The following is a 19,406-nucleotide window of genomic DNA, read 5'->3' as shown; positions in this document are numbered from 1 at the left end:
GAAAATCAATCATCCAATGATGCCCCTAATCCATCAGAGGTCTTCAGCCTAGTGGCTACTCAATTCAACCTTCGGAGTTTACAGACCCTGTCATCTTTTGCTCTTTACAGTTAAATCGGCAGGGAACCCATAATTTAGTTTATGAGGTATGCAAGTCTGCTACTGAGCAGGATCAGACTCTGCTAGAGGTTCTTAGTGTGATTGCTTTGACTGAAATCGCAATGCTGGAGCAATTGGCTCTTTTCTGTGGCCCGTTGCAGTGCATGGGAGCGACCCAGTTGAGAGCTGATGAGATGGTTAGGCAATTTAGACAGGCACCAAAATCAGCCCACCATAAAAACCAAGGATCTACATCGACAGATGCTAGTACAATCAACGAGAACAATCCCAAGAAATTCCAAATATTAAGTGTGATATGCAATTTCGGAGATCATTTGCTCCCAGGTTTCAAGATCAGCAGCCTGTGGGAATGCAAAGTTCTGATCTTCCCAGACTGCTGGCCACATCATATCGGGCGACGAGCCAGCTGGTTGATCGGACGAGGCGCCATCTGCAATAGACTCAATGTTCATGGCCGTCGATATTATTGAATTTCTTTCGCGCTCCTGTGGCATAAAATCTGGCAACATTTCAGGTGGACTCATTGGCGCCTGCTCACTTGGCTGGTCGGTGGCTTTGGCAAGCCCAGTGGTACGAATTATACACAACTCTACCACTTTGACCTCAGCAAGACCAAACTCGTTCAGCCAAACATCCTTCCGTAATCTTTCGCAATATTCCTCAAGATCGTTCAAGATTGCCGCAGTTTGAGGGGCAATGGGTCGCCGCACGGCGATAATACCCAGGATGAAGGCACTGTTGAACATATTGTGGGTCCCTAGTGTCCATCGCATATTCTCCGATGTGCCATAGTTCAAGGACTGTAAACGGATTTTCAGATCGGAAGATGCCGACGAGATACATGCCTCATGACTAAGGCTGAAGCGATTGGTCATAGACTCGCGTAGAAGATAAGGTCGGTGTAGAGTGATTCTGGCGAAGTGGAAGGCAGAGTGCAGATAGAGGCGATGCCAAGGTAAAAATGGATGCGACTCATCCAGTGAGAGCTCAGGGTCTTCGACGGCAAAGTAGGACGGGAGTTGATCTTTCCATGCAACAAGCTTGTTGTCCATCTCGATCACCATATCGTAAGATGCAGGATATAAACCAAAACACCGGTCTTGAATTTCACCTGCAATTTTACCTAGGCCACTACCAAAGAGTGCGACTGTGCTCATTGTGGGGTAGCTCAATGCATGAGGTGTAGCAATAGAGGACTCTTCATCAGTCAATCCATCTAGCCATATATTTTCAGGTGCTTTGATAAGACACATATGATCCGAGATCGCATATGGTCTACCGAGAGCGAGCGCAATAGTCTTGTCAAGCAAGTACAGATTGCTCCAAAGGCGTCTTCTGGTTTCAGTGGCTTTTCTCGATAATCCCCATTTTTCTCCATCTATATGCATGCCTTGGGCTTGGGCCATGCGCATGGCAAAGCTGATGGTCAGCCAACTCTCTGCGGCTTGTCTGGTGTATAATAGATATCGCGTAACCATCAAACCTGCTCTGACAAGATCTAAGCTTTCGCCGTGAAAAGAGGGTGAGATGACGATCGCTCGCCTGGCAGCCCAATAGAAACGAAGGGAAGCTTCTTCGCATTCTTTTCGCTTTTCGGGCGAAGAGGCTGTGGGGCTGTCCAAAAGCACGCTGAAAGCGAGAATAATGAACAGAAGAGCAAGCCAGCGTAGATCTACTCCAGCAATTTCATCAAATCCAAACTTTCTGCCCCAGAATTCTGCAAATTGAGATCTGAAAGTTTCAGGGTGAACCGTATCGATAGCCCAGTTGATCTCGGTCAGGAATTTCTCGATTAACCGATCGACGGTCACTTTATTTCGTGGTAAGAGACCAAGTAAATCCCAAACTTGTGAAAATGGCCCAGAATCATTTCGAAATGATTGCAAAGAATCCTTGCTAGAGAGCAAGCTCATAGGGGGCAGATCAGGAGCTGACTCCTGGATCATGCGCGCTGCCACCTGGTGGCCAAAGTATGAATTACCGAAGAAGCTAGGTGCTCCCCGGGCAATATACAACTGCCCCAGTTCTGTTCCCTGGGTATCTGCTATAGGTTTCACTGTTAGTCATGATCTACGTTTTGACAGCAGGGATATCCAGTACCTGTCGTGCTCACTCTTTCTGGTGGTATCGCATGGCCCTTCTCTTTTTCCGGCCATTGACATAGTTGAGGAACCCCACGCTGGATACAACGTGAACAAGGCAGTTCTCTGTTACATTTCTGCTTCCTGGCGTGACATTGAGTACAGGAAGTTGTTTTTCTCCCCCGTCTTACTCTAGGGTGGGAATCGAGTGCCACATGGTTTCTCTTTCTTCCATTGGTACTCATTGTTTCATGGTGGACTCCCAAGCAGCGAGTAGTCAGGAGTTGTTGAATTGCGGACTGACCCGAGGCTTAAAGTAGCCTGATTCCTCAGCCTTAGGGATCAGGCCTACAAAGGTGCTCTCTACCATGGACTTTATCTTCCTATTTATTTCCCAATAGAACAAGAATTGAACAAATCTATAGTTTTGTTTAAATGATTGATTGTTAGTATTATTATTATTATCATCATTATACGGAATTCTAGAAAGGTTACTGCTAAACATGCAGTCTACATATCTGCCTCAGATGTTAAGCCTCCTTTCAGCCCTCTGAGTGTACAGAGAGTTAGGTTGAAATCAAGTTCTTTCTTTCTAGGGAAATGAGAGAAATGATCCCGAGAAATAGCAAGTCCCAAAGGTGAAAGATAAATATGAAGAAAAGGAGCATTGGAAGTATGAAAATGGCTCTGGGCCTCGGGAGCCAGGGCTGTTTATGGTGCTTAGTCATCTGACGTCAAGGCGGGCGGTCAAGCGCGTTGTTTACATTTTAGTCTCTCGTTTCGACTTTGATACTTCCCCACACCTTGTTTCGACCTATTTACTCTACTTCTGCAAGCTATTGCAATCTTCTGATATCCGTTGATTACTTACATTTACGTCTTCAATCATGGCGATCCGCCGTTCCGCGCGCCTTCGTCGCGCCCAGGAATCCCCGGATGTGAGTAGCATGATCACAACGCCTGTTGTGGGGCAGATTGAGGTCCTGACAACCGTTGAAATCAGGGTAAACTAACCTTCTCTGTTTTATTCAGGTTGAAGAGATGGCTCCTCAGCCAGTCGCGGCTTCCACTTCCAGACTGACCTCCGTTGCCGAGGGCGAGGAGACTGAAAGCTCCGAACTCCCACACATCCAATCCCCCCTAACGAAAACTCCTTCCAAAAAAACACCTCGCGCATCTGCTCAACAAAAGCGCGCTAGTATGAGGACCCCCACTAGTGTGACTGCGGCTCGTCCGTCCCGCGAAGAAATGCACCCCAGCAAGGCGCAACAGAGCACAACTAAGCACGCAGATTCAGGCCTCCTCCTTGGATTCAATCCCATCAAGAAAGATGCCAATGGCAATGTAGTCAAGCATGACATCAGTGACAACACTCCGACCAAGTCTAAGGCGTCTCCCACGACCGACCAGTTTGGGACCCCAGGATTCGAATACAAATTTCACTCCCAGGAGGCAGAGCTCAGCGAGGAAGCTAAGTTGCTCATGGAAAGCGTCCGTGCTGATGCCGCTCGAATCAAGGCGCAACTGGTTCAGAACAACCCTAAACAAGAGCATGAAGATCGTGAGGCTGCACAAATTCATGGAGACCGGAAGATCGCCATGCCAAAGGGCAAGGCCAACCGCTTCAACGACATCCACATGGCCGCATTCAGAAAGATGGACTCGATTGCCGGGCATGCTTCATCTTTCCGCGCTACTCCCGGTCGCTTCCAGCCTGTTACCAAGTCCTTGAAACGGTCCAAGTCCAAGGCACAGCTTGACGAACCAGAAAGCCAGAACTCCTCACCTTCTCGCTCTGCCACCAAGACCTCAAACCTGTCTGCTCCCACGGCCGCTACAACAGCTAAGCGTGTCAAGCACAGCCAAAGTGAAGATACATCCACTCGTCATGGACCACAGAAGGATGAATCACAGAAGGTCGAAACCCCTCGCCGACCCGCAGGTCCTCGCCCTCGCCCTCGCCCTCGCACAAGCGTTCGCAGTTCCCTCATGACCCCCACACACGCTTCGCTCTCTCGTACGACCTCTACCACCATCAAAGCGCCGAGGACCTCGATGATTCCATCTTTGAAATTCTCCCCGGCTGCCAAAACCATGGCTTCGCCTCGAACTCCTCGCACTGATTTCAACCCACGCCTCAAGAGCAATTTGCCCACCCTTGGTAGCCTTAGATCTATTCTTCGTAGACGCCAGCCACTCTTCTCCCGCGACCCTGCCAAAATTGCGTCTGGAACACACGTTGCGGCGCCTGATTTCAATCCCAAGTCGCTCTTTGGAGGAGCTGGTGATATGAGCGACACCGCTCCAACCCCTTCACCGAAGAAGCACGTTGAATTCACTCCGAGTGTCAAGTCTCGTCACGAACTTGCTGTCGCCTCACCTTCTCCTTCCAAGGTCCCTTCCGCTCAGCGTCGTTCCATGACTGGAGATGTGGTCTATCCTACCCTCCCGGCTCTCACCCCCGAGAAGAACTCGGCTGTTTTAACTTCCAGTACTCCTACTTCTGAATTCAAGTCCATTCGTCATGTTCGCAAATCGGATGCCGCTGAAGACCCTGCTCAATATCAAGAGCTTCCTGTGGTGGCTCACGGCATTGCTCATGGCATTGCTAATAAAAAGAGGCACCGCGATGAAATTAACGACGAGGATGCCCCCATCACTGCAAATAGTGAGAATGTGCCACCTACTGGTGCGCAGTCTGCTGAGCGCAGCACCAAGAGGTTCAAGTCTAATCCGCCTACTCCAAGCCCGGTGAAGAAACGTCTCGCCAAGACTCCCGTGCGTCCTTCTTCTAGCCAAATCGGTACTCCCGCTAGCAAGCAAAAGAGCCGCGGTCTTAGTATGAGCCGCCTCAACATGCTTTCAAAGCCGAAGAGACAGGCATAGACATACAATGACCTGATGGGCACACGCCTGGTGCGTTAAACCGCGTCCCTGATGAATTGTTTTTTTTCAGCCTTATGATCAACCTACTACCTGGTTTTTGTTACTATCTTTTTCTCACCTTCTGGGCCCTTGAGGTCCAGCCGATACCGCAGTAATGCTTTTCTGCGGTGTCAACGAACCAACATTTCCATTCTTGATTTGTATCTACACCAACATTTTTGAGGGTCTTCAGGCCCTTCCCACCCCACGCAATATCTTCTTTTCGTGTCTGGTGTTATTTTTCTTCCTTTTTTTTTGCCCGTTCCTCGGGAAGTCCGCTTTTCTGGGAAATATGGCGTTTGCGGCTATGATTTCGGGCTATTATCATTGGAAAGGTGCCACGGGGTTTTTGTTTCTGTGTATGTATTGTCAATGAAAATTTTCAAATCAATCTGTGAGAAAATCTATGAGCACAATCAAGTATAGTCAGTTCTGTGCATCATTGACTATCGACGTCCCCAACAATGTAGAGTGAACAACCCACTAGTTTACGTGATCTATAGTTTATATGAAAAAAACAATCTCAAGGTTAAAAATGAATCAAAGGATTTGCTATGTACAACATACAGAAATTAGAATCTCCATCCATCGTGTGGAGAGATCAAGAAAGCTAGCAATACATGAATGGTTCGAAGAAGAATAAAAAAAGAGAACGAGCAGAAACCAAAGGGCCTTCCCAGCGGCAGAACAAATACTAATAGGCGATTATGCTCCGGTCTGCCGTGCAAACAAGAGCCTCCATGGTATAGGACGGAGAATGGTACAGTGACATTAAGCATGACAATCATTTGGGGGTTGTGAGGATATGGGGGAGTTTTCGGGAAGAGTTGGGTTGAAGGGGTGTGTAAAAATGTGAATCAAACGCAGGGGAACGGAAAATGGTAGATATGCATCTGAGATGCAAGCAAGGTAGACATCGAGCCTGGACTGGAGTAAACGTCGAATATGGGATGGGTGGCGCAGTATGTATCAGTTTTTCATGGTTTCCAGGAACGAATCCAGGTTGTATTCTTCCTGGTACTGGCGGTCATCCCAGAGCTCGCCCAGATCGTCTAGCCAGCCCTTCTTGCCCTTCTCCTTGACCTCGCCGTCGATATCGACCATGTCGACTTCGTTGCCAGCTGTGTCGCTGGGCTTCTCAGCTGTGTCTGCCGTTTCGCCGAGATTAAACAGGTCAAGCAGTTGGTCTGTGTCCATTGTTCCGAGCCCGGCATTCTGTTGATTGACCACGGTGGAGGCAACGTCGATCTTGAATCGTTGCAAGCTGTAGCGAAGTTCATATGTTAGTCTCTGTACATCTGTGGGGTTCGTGTGGAATGATAATTAATGACTTACTTCAGGATCTTCTCCTCCAGGGTACCTCGCGTGATCAGGCGGTACACGTTGACAACCTTCTTTTGACCGATACGATGGGCACGATCCATAGCCTGAATATCTTTCTGCGGGTTCCAGTCGTGCTCCACGAAAATGACAGTGTCTGCACCCGTAAGGTTGAGACCCAATCCACCAACACTGGTGGTCAGGAGCAAGACGTCGTAACTGGGATCGGTATTGAATCGGTTAACAATGTCCTGGCGCTTGGTTGCTTCCACACCTCCATCCAGGCGAAGGTATTGAACGGAAGGCAAGAGTTTCTTAAGGACATCGTTCTGCACAATGTCTAGCATTTCCTTCATCTGACAGAACACAAGAGCCCGGTGGGGGCTGACATAGCTTGCGCCTGTATCCAGTTCGCCCTCTGCTGTGTGGTCAAGGCCAATGCCGCAATCCACCAGCAAATCTTTCAGGGCATTTAGCTTCGGCGCGTGGGCGAGATCTCTGATGTTCGAACGCTTGGCAGTCAGGAAGGATTGCACTTCGTTGTACTGCTTGTGGCCTTCCTTGACAACCAAGGCAGGAGAATTACATAGGCGTCGCATGTATTGAAGCGCTTGGAAGATATGCTCTTTGTCGCCTCGGTCTGCGCTGCCCACTTTGTCTGCCAACTCCTTCTGTTCCTTCTTGGAGAAATCCTCAAACAGTTTCTTCTGCAGCTCACTAGGATCACAGTAGTAGTTCTGAATAATTTTGGGAGGGAGGTCATTCAAAACCTCCTCCTTCAGACGACGGAGCAGGAATGGCAAGACCTGTTTGTGCAGTGCCTCGATTGCTAGAGCACCTGCCTCCTGTTCCTTGGAAGAGGATTTGCTGAAACGGCTCGCTGCAATGGGTTTGGCAAACCGATCCAAAAAGACCTTCTCTGTTCCCAAGAAACCAGGCATCAAGAAGTCAAACAGCGACCACAGTTCGAGGACGTTGTTCTGGATTGGAGTACCAGACAAGATCAGACGGTGGTTACTGGCTAGCTTTTTAACTGAAGACGTGATCTTGGCCTTAGGGTTCTTAATAAGATGGCCCTCGTCGAGCACGCAGTAGTTGAAATTGATGGGGGAGAGAATATCGTTGTCATTGCGGCAGACATCATAGGAAGTCACAATGACATCTGTGGTGGCCAGCAGGGGTTGAAGTCTCGACCGTTCTGCGGGAGGGCCGACATATGCGATGCAACTGAGGAATGGAGCATACTGCTTGACTTCCTGCTGCCAATGTCCAGAGAGAGAAGGCGGGCAGACAATCAAAGAAGGTAGCTTTCGAGAGTCTGTCGATTGACTCTTGGCAAACTCCTCCGCTCGCATATGGTGGTCACTTGCCACGATACAAATAGTCTGCAGGGTCTTGCCAAGACCCATGTCGTCGCAAAGAATACCATGGAGATTGTAACGATTGAGGAAAGCAAGCCAGTTGACACCATCCTGCTGGTAAGGGCGGAGCTCAGCCTTGATCGCGACTGGAATTTCGAACGCTTCGACCTTACGCACGTCCAGCATCTGGGACATGAACTTCCTCTCTCGATCACGGCCCTTGAGTAACTCTTCTGAGAAACCAGGGGGGTCGGGAATACCCGCCTCCAGGGGAACCAGTTTGACAAGGGTGGCGAATGATGTTGTTGCTAGAAGGCGCACATCGTTGTCGGAGTCGCTCATTCGGCCAAGGACAGGAACCACCAGGAAGATGACATAGGGGAGAATTCCATCTTCCATAACATGGATCAGATGATAGATGCACTCGATCGCACCTTGACGGTGATTGACATCCAGCCCATTGTTAATAATTGGTAAGACCTTTTCAACCAGCATTGTCATACCCTTGACGGTGATGACGCTACAAATCGTAGCAAAACATTTGGCTGCAGCGTAACGAATGACAGAAAGTCGGCACTGCAAACCCTTAGCGATAATCGGCATAAGGTGGATCACCCATTCGTGAAGACCTGGATGGAACTTGGGCAGCAGAGCCCGTAGTGTAGATAGGCCATCCACAATTTCTTGACCAAGTTCATTCTCTGGGTTAGTGATGTCCTCGGGAAGCTCATCGCCTGCCAAAGCATCTCTCAGTGGTCGTTCAACCAACTTTGCGAGATTCGGAACCTTCTCCAAAAGCTCAGCGCCGAACTTGACTGCCAGCTGCTCCAACGCATCCTTAGCACCACGACGCATAATCCGTGCCTCTCTTGCCTCTCTTTCGAATTTGGCCGCATCAGGGTGGTCACGTCGATCTTCTTCTTTGCGTAGCGACAAGATTGATTTCTCCAATTGCACATTGTGTGGGAATTCGGGTGTCTCAGAAGTGTCCACACAGCAGTATTTGACCAAGTTTCCAATAATTTTGTCGACTGGTCCACGCTTCGTGGAGGCTGTGTAGTGTTCGATGAGGCCTGCCACTGCCGTTGCAGAGCGCTGCTGAAGTTCTAGATTCTCTTCTTTCTTGACACTATCCATCATGCCCTTGATGATGTGACCAGGCTTCTTGGGGATATCCCGCAACGCGACCAGGGCACCAGCAGTGGCAGCTAAGACACGCATGTCCCGCTGTTCCCTCATCAGCCGTGCCTCCTCCACAGCAGATTGCGCAGTAGTACGAGTGTCGTTCAGGACTTGGGTAGCAGTAATTCGTTGGGCCGGTGTGAGGTTTTTCTTCAATCGATCAAAGTCAGGACCAACAATTTTCTCGGCATCCGCCAAAGAAAATGCATTAGGCCCGGCTTCTGAGTCGCCCTGGACGACCACAGCCAAGGTTGGCAGCCGCGAAGGTGCTACATGCGCATGATCCCGGAACGTATTCAACAATGAATGGCACTGGGAGCGCGCTACATGAAGGTAGCATGCAATATCCGCATACCAGGATGGCCGCTCGCCTTCGAGAATTGGTTGAAGGCAGTCACACAGAGACGAGCGATATTTGCTCTCTGGTCCGGAGTGGCGAGCATACTCTTCCATGACCATGGCCGAGGCAAGCTGCGTTGTGGAAGCAGAAGCACTAAGACCTTCCATGATTGTGGGCCAAAGGCTTGGTAGATCATTCTTGTCCCAGAAAGATATCAGCTGACCCAACGCCTTTGCAGCGTAGATCTTGGATCTCAGCATGGTATCTGCACCAACGAGGTCAATATCACCAGAGAGCATGTGTCCGTCCACGTTGTGAGCTGAGGGCGGGGGTGGCTCTTTCTCTTTCTTCTCCGATTTGCGTCTCCGTCCCACCTTGGTCTCACTCCCGCCCGGAATAGAAGCAGGAGGAGAGCCTTTGGAAGGAGTAGGAGCTGGGGCAGCGATGGAGAATGGTAGGCCAGACGGTTTGATAAAGAGGGAGGCATTCATGGGAATGGGGTACCGTGGAACACCGAAAGCGCCCAGAGTCAGAGCGACAAGCGGGTGGATAGAGTCCGATAACTCCTCTTCGGATTTGAATGAACCGCGCAGCTCAATGACATTGAGGAGCTCAGACCACACTTGACCAGATAGTTTCAAAACACCCTCGTTGCGCTCCACGAGAAGATTTTGGAAGATCAAGCGCAATGCCTTGCCGTCTACCCAATCTGTGGTGCCCTCGCCCTCCAGCTTCAAGAATGTCATGAGAGCTCGAAGGACAGCCGAGCGAACGCTGGTGATGGTATGGCGAAGGAATGGGTAAAGGCGGGGGACAAGTTTGCCAAATGACGCTTCCGGATCATCTGCAGCGTTAGCCTTCATAGCATCCAGAACTTGAGGAAATGTGCACAGCTTGGCCAAAAGGTCCATCACAGAACCTGTGCTGGCACTCAGATCGTCCTGCAGATTGGAGAGACAGTCCCAGACGATGTTCATCAGAGGGCCAAGAGTGCTAGTTCGAGAGCACACAAACTCCTCTGCAATGGGAACCAGTGTAGCGGCGCTAACAGCCCGAACGTCATCATCATAATCAGCGAGGCCTTTCATGACAGCTTCCAGGACGCCATCCATCATGCTGGAATCCTTGACAAGCAAGTCCTTTCGAACTGCAACAAGGTACCGCAGCCCGATCATGCCACCATGGCAGACCTCCCATACGGGGCGGTCCAGCTCAAGGTCGGTCTGCATTATGATCCGGTATAGGCATCGGTAGACCGCTCGTACTGAGTTCGGGTGTAGGTGTGAGAGAAGAGCACCGAGAGTCTGGCCTACGGTTTCGCGGATTGGGGCAACCACATTGTCTGAAATGTAATCACCGAATCGATCAAGCATCAGGACGCAGAGTAGTCGACATGATAGGTCATCCAGCCATCGGCGGTTGAGTGCATCGTTTTCTGTGCGACTCTTTCCATCCAGGCGGCCAGCTGCCACACCCTGGACTCTAATGACTTCACGCAGGGCCATTGCAGCGCCATGTCGGACTTCCCAGTTGGAGTCAAAGATGTCCATATTCAAGAATTCACACATGTGTTCCAGAGGCCATCCTGCACCCTGCTCCACAATCTCTGGCTGGATGTGAGATCGCTCTGGGATGGCAGCTCCTTTGTATTCAGAGACAAGCTTAGAATCGTCATCTTCTTCTGTGCGTTCGAAAGAAAAGTAATCAGGTTTTGTCTCGCCATTCTGGTCCTCTCCGTTCTCTGCCTTGACAGGATGGGGAGTTGTGGCCACAGGAGTTGTGACAATGTCGGACTGTCGACGGGAAGACAGATCCACGACACGGACTTTGTTAGCTCCCATCTTGGCATTCTGTTTGTTTTTCCGTTTGAGCTGATTGAGCTGTCGCTTACTCAACCCCCCGTCCTCCTTCGTCGCACTTTCACTAGGTGATGAGGGCTGGCGGGAGGGAGCTTCATGCAGACTATTGTGACGAGAGATTGGCGGAATATTCGGTTCATGCTTTGGAGCGGGATTTACCACTTTAGGAGCCAATTCGATATCCTCGATTAAATCTTCTTCAAGGTATTCACCTTCAAGACCCAGCCGCGAAGTCAAAGTCTTTTTTTGGTGCCGTAGGCGTGAAGCTGGTTCCATGGACGCGAGGGAGTACTCATACTCCTTACCCGCACTGCCAAGCAGCCGCTTACCATATCTTAATACGGAAGGGATGTCCAAGGAGTCAAGTTTGAGTAAATCATCAGCCAAGATTGGCTCTTCGGATTTGATCTCGGACTTAATCTCCACATCATCCTCGTCTGCTGCAGACTTGATCTGGAATCCATCGTCCTCATTTGGATCATAAATCTCTGCGTTGGAGACGATCAGTCCAATGGCTTTGGCAGAAGCTGTCCTTGTGTCCCAGGACTTGGATCTGAGGTAAGGCAGGATGCGCCCGAGTAGATTAAACAGTTCATCTGGATGCTGTTTTTGCACATCTGCAAGCTGTTGAGCAGCAGTATTACGAATCAATTGAGTACTGCCCGTCTCGAGTAGCCTGTATTGCCATTGGTCAGTAGTCAGTTGTTTTCACGTGATTGCACGCATCGGGTCGTAATACTCACGTGACGAGACGGTCGAGTCTAAATCGGGTTAGTTTCACGTGACAGACGCGTAGTGATTGGCTGAAGGGGCTTACCGGGAAGCCATCGCGGGTCTTCACTTTTCTCCCGACTATGCGGCACAATTTGAATAAGAGAAAAAAAAATAGAACACCACAAAGAAAAGAGCGATTGCGCGCGACAAAGCGCGCAATTAGGGTGGAAGGACCTCGATATGGAAAAACAAAGACCAAACGCCCAACACCTCAAGCCGCGATGCTGAGTCAGCGGGGGGATTTAGATTTAGTACACAAGAGCGAGGGTCGAGGTCACGCAGCCGGGTTTATATCATTGGGGGTGCTTCTGCCCGGCGCGCTGGTCCATGTTTGGGTCACTCCGCCTAGGCCGTTTGTGGTTTAGCGCGGGCGGTGGGCTTCCACTCACAGCGCGCCGATTTTTTTTTCTGCTGCTGAAAGTATCACGTGAGTTCCAGAAACGCGTTGGATGACATAGAGCATTTAGATTGATCAAATAATACCTAGTTCAATGTATGGAAATTGTTATGATAGTGAGGACTTTCGTGGAGATTTCAAGTAAAGGGTTATTTGAAATTTCGTTCAAGGCTCTGAAGGAAGGAGTGAGCAATGCCAAGACATGCCAGATGGCCTCTTCAAAGCTCAAGGAATCATGAATGATCAGCAGTGCATGTACATTGATGTAGGTGATAGTTTTATAATATTTGAAAGATGGGTGATTAGATCTTGTTGCAATAAGTGGTACTTTTCTACACTTATATAAATGTGTACGATGCGATCCCATTGTGTTGCTATTCAAATACATTGATCGACCTGCCGAACTATATATATCCGTATATAGATCCTCATATTCCCCAATCTTTTTTTTTATTCCTTAGTTACTTTTTCTCTCGAGCCAAGCACAAAAATCATGACTACAAGTCTAGATCTTTGTTGTAAAGACAACCTTCAAAGCATAAGTCCTTGAAGTATTCAAAGAGCAAACCAGCGATACAAAGAACCCCGGGATAAGCGGCTAGGCGTGAGGGACTGGTAATTCGACCTTTTTCCCTATGCCCAATCAAAATCCAAGCTTATCTCGTCGATTAGACTTCTGAGATCGGATATATCTCGTCCTACATAGCAGCATCTGCTATTTCCGAAATCCATTATGGACTAAGCACATCGAAATTAAGGATAAAGCACTATTTGTCGTTGAATTGGAGTATCATTTCGCACTGACAACCTAAAAGTCAACCAGTTGAGCGTTTCTATACAGTCACAGGCTCCGGGCAAAAGTCCCGGGGCGGAAACACGGAATCACACGCATTGAAAAAGAACAAGCAAATCCTTCCCATTCACAGTTGGTTCAGCACAGTAGCTGCCTCCTCTTCCTTCCCAAGTAGACCCAAGCTCCGGATTTGCTCAGCCTTGGGGGCGTTCTCTCGCGGGTGTGCGGCCTCAGCCTTGCGATAGGCAGCTTGCATCTTCATAGTGCGGAGAGCCTGTTGTTCCGATTTCCCATCATTAGACCCAGGTCTATCATTTCAAGTGTGTAGTTATCTCGTTCGAATGGGGATTGCCCTTACCTCTTTCCGGTGGTGAAGGCACTCGTAGTAATCGTCCAGGGCGGGCACACACTTCTTCTTGCCGGTCGCCCCATCGCCCGAGTTCACCACGTAGCAACCAAGAACCTCTTGCCAGAAGGGGTAGCAGCGGCCGGGACCTAGAAAAAGCCATACTGTGTTAGCCGGTTTTATTCGTGGGGGAGAGGACTGCCTGCGCAGGTTGTGACCCGAGGGCACGCCGGCGCGGATCCGAGCAGGTTCCCCAGAAATCGGGAAAATGAGCACATACCGCCGGTGTTACCGTAACCGGAAGCCATTGTGATGTGTAGAAGAAGGTAATTGAATAAGCCGTAGGCACAGAGACCGCGAAACAAGTAGTGATGAAGTGCCGGCGGATGCGACTCTTCCCTTTCGTTTCCGACTTGGTCTGTGCGCCCCGCCGTATGCAACATGGCCATCATCAACTATGAGGCCACCTCACTCGACCGCTTCGCCTCTTTAGCTTGATCATGGCTCTCGAAGAGCTGTCTGATGCGCATGCTATTCTACTAGCTACACAACTCTGCGCAGGTGGTAATGTGGCGGATTTGCCTATTCTACAGGCCAGGTTTCCCCATTGTTTTCCGTTGGAACGCCTCTTGCGCATCATCTTGACCTTTCTCCCAGAGAGCATAGAGCCCTCTCAGTACACCTCGGTGCTACAAGAGCTAGTAAATAGCTCCAATCACACATCTGATCGACAGATCAATACATCTGCCGTCCAGGACTTGTCCGAATCGGTCGCAAGAAAGCGCGTGCGGAAGCTTCATTTACGGCCACTGCAACGTCCTGACGAGGAAGACGAGATAGCTTCAGCAGATTCTTTGACTAAATTTCTTATTCACCGGGCACATCTGATTGACTCGGAAACAGCACTGCAGCCTCTTGTTCTCGAACTTATCCTCCCGTTCTACGAGCATTCCCCAGTCATTCGAACATGGCTGATATCGAGCCTATTACCATTGCTTCGACTGAACTACGAGTTCTACGCCCATCGTGACGAAACTATATCTCTTGAGATCCTAGAGTCTATGGATGATCAAACCGCCGTCAACATTCTCTTGTCTTTGATGAGCTCTGAAGAAAGCAACATGGACTTGGTCAACAACTTGAGGGGTCTGATTGGCCCTTGGCTCTATGGTGGTAATCGGTCAAAACGGCGAAGACTTAACGAAGCAGCGCAACAGAATTCGGTTTCTTTCATTCAAGGTTCCGAGAAACCCCAAGCAACTGAGTTGGCTGGATGGGAATACGTGAACGAATGGCTACTGTCGCGGAGTCTTGCCGACCGCGACAGCGTTGTGAGTGCCTACATACACTGGGATGGACCATCAGATGTGGACTTGGGAGGTTATGACGATGCTGGCACACAATTGTCCGAAGAGCAAGCGAGAGATTTACGAGTTCGATATGGCCAGTCCGGTCTTGCTGTGGTGTATGCCCATGCAGACTCATCGATGGCTGTATTGAAGGGTTCGTTCCAGGTCCTGACGAGGGTTGCAAAGCTTCTTGATCTTGAAGAAAGCTCGTACCTCACTTCTGATTCAGAACTGCCATCTGTGCACTATGATACCGAGTCAATCTCCTCGACATCCCGCGCATCTCTATTGCAGAACTCCCTTTTGAGACCGATGAACCCTCTTACAAAACCATCACCCCCATCGATTTCGTTTCTTAGCGCATTACTCCTCTCCCTTCGTATACTGACCGAACTTGGTCATCTGGTTCCCTGTCGGGTTGCGGCAAATATGTGCCTTCACAGCACCGAGGAAATGCAATTGGCTGAACTCAAAAGCGTGGTGGATTCTACCGTGAAACAATCGAATGTAAACCAAGACTGGTCTATGGTACGACAACGATTGCTTTGGCTTCGAGATTGGCAGGCAGAACAGTCAGACAACGCCTGGGATGAGCCTTCACCATACCATGGACTTTTCTGGCGGGTCCCGCGCGACACGGTTGAAACAGAGATCTTGAAGGCGCTGCTGGCAGCTAAAGGTAATGCGACTCAAGTTCACTCTTCGTTGTCAATACTGATTTTGTTTTTAGAGTATCAATTGGCTATCAATATATACATTAACTCTAAACCAGCGCCACTAAATCCTGCCCAAGTGGAAGCTGCGGTCCAGGAGGCCATATTCGCAGCGTATGATAATGCAACCAACGGAAATCGAACCCGGGGTGGAATGAAGAGAGCTTATGATATGTAAGTGCACAAGTGAAAGAGGATATATAGGGAGGTACTGACAGTAATTTAGCTTACAATCATTCAAATCATACTTCCCGGAGTCTGTTGTATTCAAACAGATCCAAGCCCTCATCGCCGCAACACACGCACTCTCATACTATTCGCTGACCCTGCAACACGGTGTCCCATTCCAGCCTGTGAGCATTCGCGTCCATCACGATCCCATCCTTTTGATCGAGAAAGTACTTGAGCAGAATGCAAAGAGCTACACCAAACTCGATGATCTTCTTTCCATCGGACGAAACCTAGTAGCCGCAGGCGTTCCCACGCAAGCGGCCTCACACGAGGCCGAAGACGAGCCAGCTTACCATAAACCCTCAAAGGAGCACACTCTCCTCACCGCAGAACGCCGCATCACCTCCCTAGCAATTGCCTCTGCTCTATCCTCCAACGACTTCGGCACAGCCTACTCCTACATCCTAACCCGACTAACACCCCCGTCCCTCCTCCCAACTTCCTCGCCCCTGCTAAACACCACCTCCGTCCCCGATGATATTACCTGGCGTGCCGTCTACAACGCAGGCCGCTACCGCGCCACAACGCCAACCAACCCACCACCAACCCTCCAATCCCAAATCTCGCACCTCTCCCAGCGAATGGAACTCCTCTCCCTTGCCCTCGTTCTCGTCCCATCCCCAGACCCACTGCCAGAAATCCTCGGCGCATGGCGACGCTGCGACGAAGAACTGACCTCGCTGCGCACGCAAGAGCAGCAAGAAGAAGACCTCTGGGACACAAAAGGGGACACACTGACCTCCGTCCCGGGCGGGTTTGGACCCTCAGACTCAGAGCGCGACGCATTTGACACGGAGCAACAGCGTGCGGCGCGCCGTGCACGCGCTGCAATGCCGAACTCTCATCGCCACGAGGCGCCCATGGGTCTATTTGAGGTTGCTCGTGGCGCGGCTTTGGCGCTGCACAAGAATGCTTTCCCTTTGAGGGGCGCTGCTGATGCTTCAGCGTCAGTTGCTCCTCCCGATGATGATCGGCCGCTATCGCCAGATAGTGAGGGCCGTGTTAGGAAGAGGGATATGGTTAGCAATATGATGACTGGGGGCTTGGTTAGTGGGATTGGCTGGGTTCTTGGCGCTGATCCGGTCAACAAGAAGTAGTGGAGAGGGGAACGACATGGGATTGCGAGTAGCTGAAAGTTGGAATTCCTTACAGTTGCTTCTGTGGTTGATGAGCATGCGTATTGAGACATTGACTGTATGTAGCTGTAGCTTTTATGATAACAACGAGACATTTTTCTTAGAAGCGTCAGGACTGTTCGCTAAAAAAAATTAATTTGCGAAGTCTCCAGAATTAATACAAATCTTCTACTAAAATATGAACAGTTTGAATGGCGCAAGTTCATCCCTATATTCTTGTACTCGTAAATATATAAACCAAAATCAAAGACAAGATGCAATGGTATTAAGTGCCTAAGTATGTCCCAAAGGAGGTTTCCAAAGCATTGCAACACTCCCGCATCCAGTGCAAAGCGAGAAATAGACCCAAAATATAACCCTAAAGCAGACTAAGAAAGCGAGCTGTACACTTAAAACGAAACCGCGATATACGAAGATGGAGGATATGTCCAGGCTCGAAATGTGACAGAGAACAACCAAAGCAAAAGGAGAGAGACCAGTCCATCGTAGGGGGTTGAGGAAAACAGTGAGAACTACGGACAGGACGAAAATGATCGAAGGGTATGCAATGCATGGACAATGTCAGGCCATAAGGATCGTAGGAGGTGAAGCGTAGCCGATGATGTTCGTGTCGATGAAAAAGGGAGAAAAAAACAGCATTTGCAGATGATAAGGGGGTATGAGAGTAATGTTGAGTCCCGCGAGTTCCGGCCCGGGGGAGCCAGCGGAAAGCACAAAACGCAGATAGATACGAAGTAGAGTCGTGAGAAATGGGTTTGAGTTGTTGACAGCCAGGTCAATCCTTGGGGTCCAGCCACTACTCAAAAGAAATGCAGCAAAGCAGTAAAGCACCCTCAAAAAGGGTCCTTGGGGACTTGTTTACTCTTTCCAATCCCACACCTGCCTTATAAAGTTCGTCATGTTGACCTTCTTGTTTCTCATATCCTGCACCCATGGATGTTCCAGCATCCGCCAGGGCGTCGCACGTCGAGGAGGTTCTTTTTCCAAGCTGGTGATCTAGTTAGTATAGGAAAAGTAGGAATTACAGGGACAAAGCACATACCAGCATTCGATGAAGTATTTGAAGTTGTCCGACCAGCGAATGCCGTTTTGTGGCTCATCCTTCAACGTGGGAATCGGCTGGCGGACGATATACGTTAGGAGATCTATTAGCCCTGCACGGGGTTGCATCTCAGTCCCATCCGCAGGGAAGGGGAATCGATGCTGCGCAACTTCCAGCAAAGTCACACCGAGAGACCAGACGTCGGATGTAATGGTGTATGATTGGCCAGTAATGCGCTCTGGGGCCATATAGTAGGAAGTGCCAATGAAGGTATTGGCGTCGCCCTTGGTGCCGAATTCACCGCTGACACCAAAGTCGCAGAGTTTGACTTTGCCATCACGACACAAGAGAATGTTCGATGGTTTGATATCTAGAAAACATTAGCCACTCATGGTCAATGTATACAGGAGGATAATGGTTCATACCTCGATGAATGATCTTTCGGCTGTGGAGATAGGTTAACCCATTCAAGACACCTTCTGCGACTTTGCCGAGGACCTTCTCTCCAGTGCGACCTCCAAGCTTTTTGACCTCTTTGTAGATGCTGTCCAGACTTCCACCTTCACAGAACTCCATGGCGATAGAGATGGTGCCAGTGGACTTGTCCATGAAAGCACCATAGTAACGACAGATGTGGTGCGAAGCGCAATCTTTGTTGAAGTTCAGCTCACGAACAATTTGTTTCTTGACATCAGGGTTGGGGTCCGTAGTAATGATCTAGGACAGGATGTTAGCCTCTATTGCCGGGCGCAGGTAAGCAAAATTTGACTAATCAAAGCAACGCACCTTTAATGCAAAAACAGTCTTTCCCTCTTTGAGTCGGCATCGGGTCACGGCTCCACCAGCACCCTCTCCCAGACTTCCTAGTTCAACGATCATATTCTGTTCACTGGCCGCGTGCCAGCCTTCATCGTCGAGATCATCGACATCGAGGGGCCGGCCCTTCTCCAGACTCAATTTGTCCAGGTCGGGAAGGAGGCCGTTCACGTTGTTTTCACGGTCTCCGTTCTCCCGATCCGAGTAAACCGAACTAATGGCCGAGGATGGATCCGAGCCCTCCGGCTGTCGGAGGCCCATGGCGAAATTAATCGTCGAATATGAAGGGTTTGAAGAGGCTGCTCCGTTGGTCTGGATTTGTAGACTGGGCGCACCTCCACCTCCTAGGCCATTTGTACTCAGTGGGGGCGGGGCTGGTCGGCCGTTCGGCATGAGGGCTGGCTGGGATACATTCTGCTGACTGCCCATAGGAGTCGCGAGATGCAGCCGTGGTGGTGCTGGTCGGCCTGACGGGCGAGGCTGAGGTTGGGGTTGGGTTTGGATTTGAGGTACTTGGGCGGGGGCGACATTGCCATTCACGGGTTTGGCGCTAGGTGAGGGGGGATGCCTAAGGTGAGCTTTGGGGCTCGTGGGCTGCCGTTATTGTTGCGAGCGCCAGGA

General features: G+C 49.9%; 6 protein-coding genes across 6 annotated transcripts; 2 read left to right on the top strand and 4 right to left on the bottom strand.

Annotated features, from left to right (window-relative positions):
- Positions 1 to 404: 404 nt before the first annotated feature.
- N7479_006943 (uncharacterized protein) lies at positions 405 to 2,446 on the bottom strand (the record flags this gene model as incomplete). The annotated part of the gene is made up of 2 exons (XM_057254637.1): positions 405 to 2,176; positions 2,221 to 2,446. The coding sequence occupies 2 exons, from the start codon at positions 2,444 to 2,446 to the stop codon at positions 405 to 407; spliced, it is 1,998 nt and encodes a 665-aa protein (XP_057108499.1).
- A 642-nt stretch (positions 2,447 to 3,088) lies between these two features.
- N7479_006942 (uncharacterized protein) lies at positions 3,089 to 5,087 on the top strand (the record flags this gene model as incomplete). Its single annotated transcript, XM_057254636.1, has 2 exons — positions 3,089 to 3,139; positions 3,234 to 5,087. The coding sequence occupies 2 exons, from the start codon at positions 3,089 to 3,091 to the stop codon at positions 5,085 to 5,087; spliced, it is 1,905 nt and encodes a 634-aa protein (XP_057108498.1).
- A 1,008-nt stretch (positions 5,088 to 6,095) lies between these two features.
- Positions 6,096 to 12,016, bottom strand: N7479_006941 (DNA-binding ATPase; the record flags this gene model as incomplete). Its single annotated transcript, XM_057254635.1, has 4 exons — positions 6,096 to 6,390; positions 6,462 to 11,864; positions 11,932 to 11,949; positions 12,006 to 12,016. The coding sequence occupies 4 exons, from the start codon at positions 12,014 to 12,016 to the stop codon at positions 6,096 to 6,098; spliced, it is 5,727 nt and encodes a 1,908-aa protein (XP_057108497.1).
- A 1,263-nt stretch (positions 12,017 to 13,279) lies between these two features.
- N7479_006940 (uncharacterized protein) lies at positions 13,280 to 13,806 on the bottom strand (the record flags this gene model as incomplete). The annotated part of the gene is made up of 3 exons (XM_057254634.1): positions 13,280 to 13,426; positions 13,511 to 13,647; positions 13,779 to 13,806. The coding sequence occupies 3 exons, from the start codon at positions 13,804 to 13,806 to the stop codon at positions 13,280 to 13,282; spliced, it is 312 nt and encodes a 103-aa protein (XP_057108496.1).
- A 192-nt stretch (positions 13,807 to 13,998) lies between these two features.
- Positions 13,999 to 16,888, top strand: N7479_006939 (secretory pathway Sec39 family protein; the record flags this gene model as incomplete). Its single annotated transcript, XM_057254633.1, has 3 exons — positions 13,999 to 15,526; positions 15,578 to 15,734; positions 15,787 to 16,888. 3 exons carry the CDS (start codon positions 13,999 to 14,001, stop codon positions 16,886 to 16,888), a joined length of 2,787 nt encoding a protein of 928 aa, XP_057108495.1.
- An 897-nt stretch (positions 16,889 to 17,785) lies between these two features.
- Positions 17,786 to 19,214, bottom strand: N7479_006938 (dual-specificity mitogen-activated protein kinase kinase; the record flags this gene model as incomplete). The annotated part of the gene is made up of 4 exons (XM_057254632.1): positions 17,786 to 17,915; positions 17,970 to 18,339; positions 18,395 to 18,686; positions 18,756 to 19,214. 4 exons carry the CDS (start codon positions 19,212 to 19,214, stop codon positions 17,786 to 17,788), a joined length of 1,251 nt encoding a protein of 416 aa, XP_057108494.1.
- Between the last annotated feature and the right edge of the window lie 192 nt (positions 19,215 to 19,406).

Source organism: Penicillium vulpinum, assembly GCF_028829585.1.
Source record: "Penicillium vulpinum strain IBT 29486 chromosome Unknown utg000003l_segment0_segment0, whole genome shotgun sequence".
Classification (NCBI taxonomy): domain Eukaryota; kingdom Fungi; phylum Ascomycota; class Eurotiomycetes; order Eurotiales; family Aspergillaceae; genus Penicillium; species Penicillium vulpinum.
Note: the sequence above shows the minus strand (reverse complement) of the source record. Positions and strands in the feature narration are given on the sequence as shown.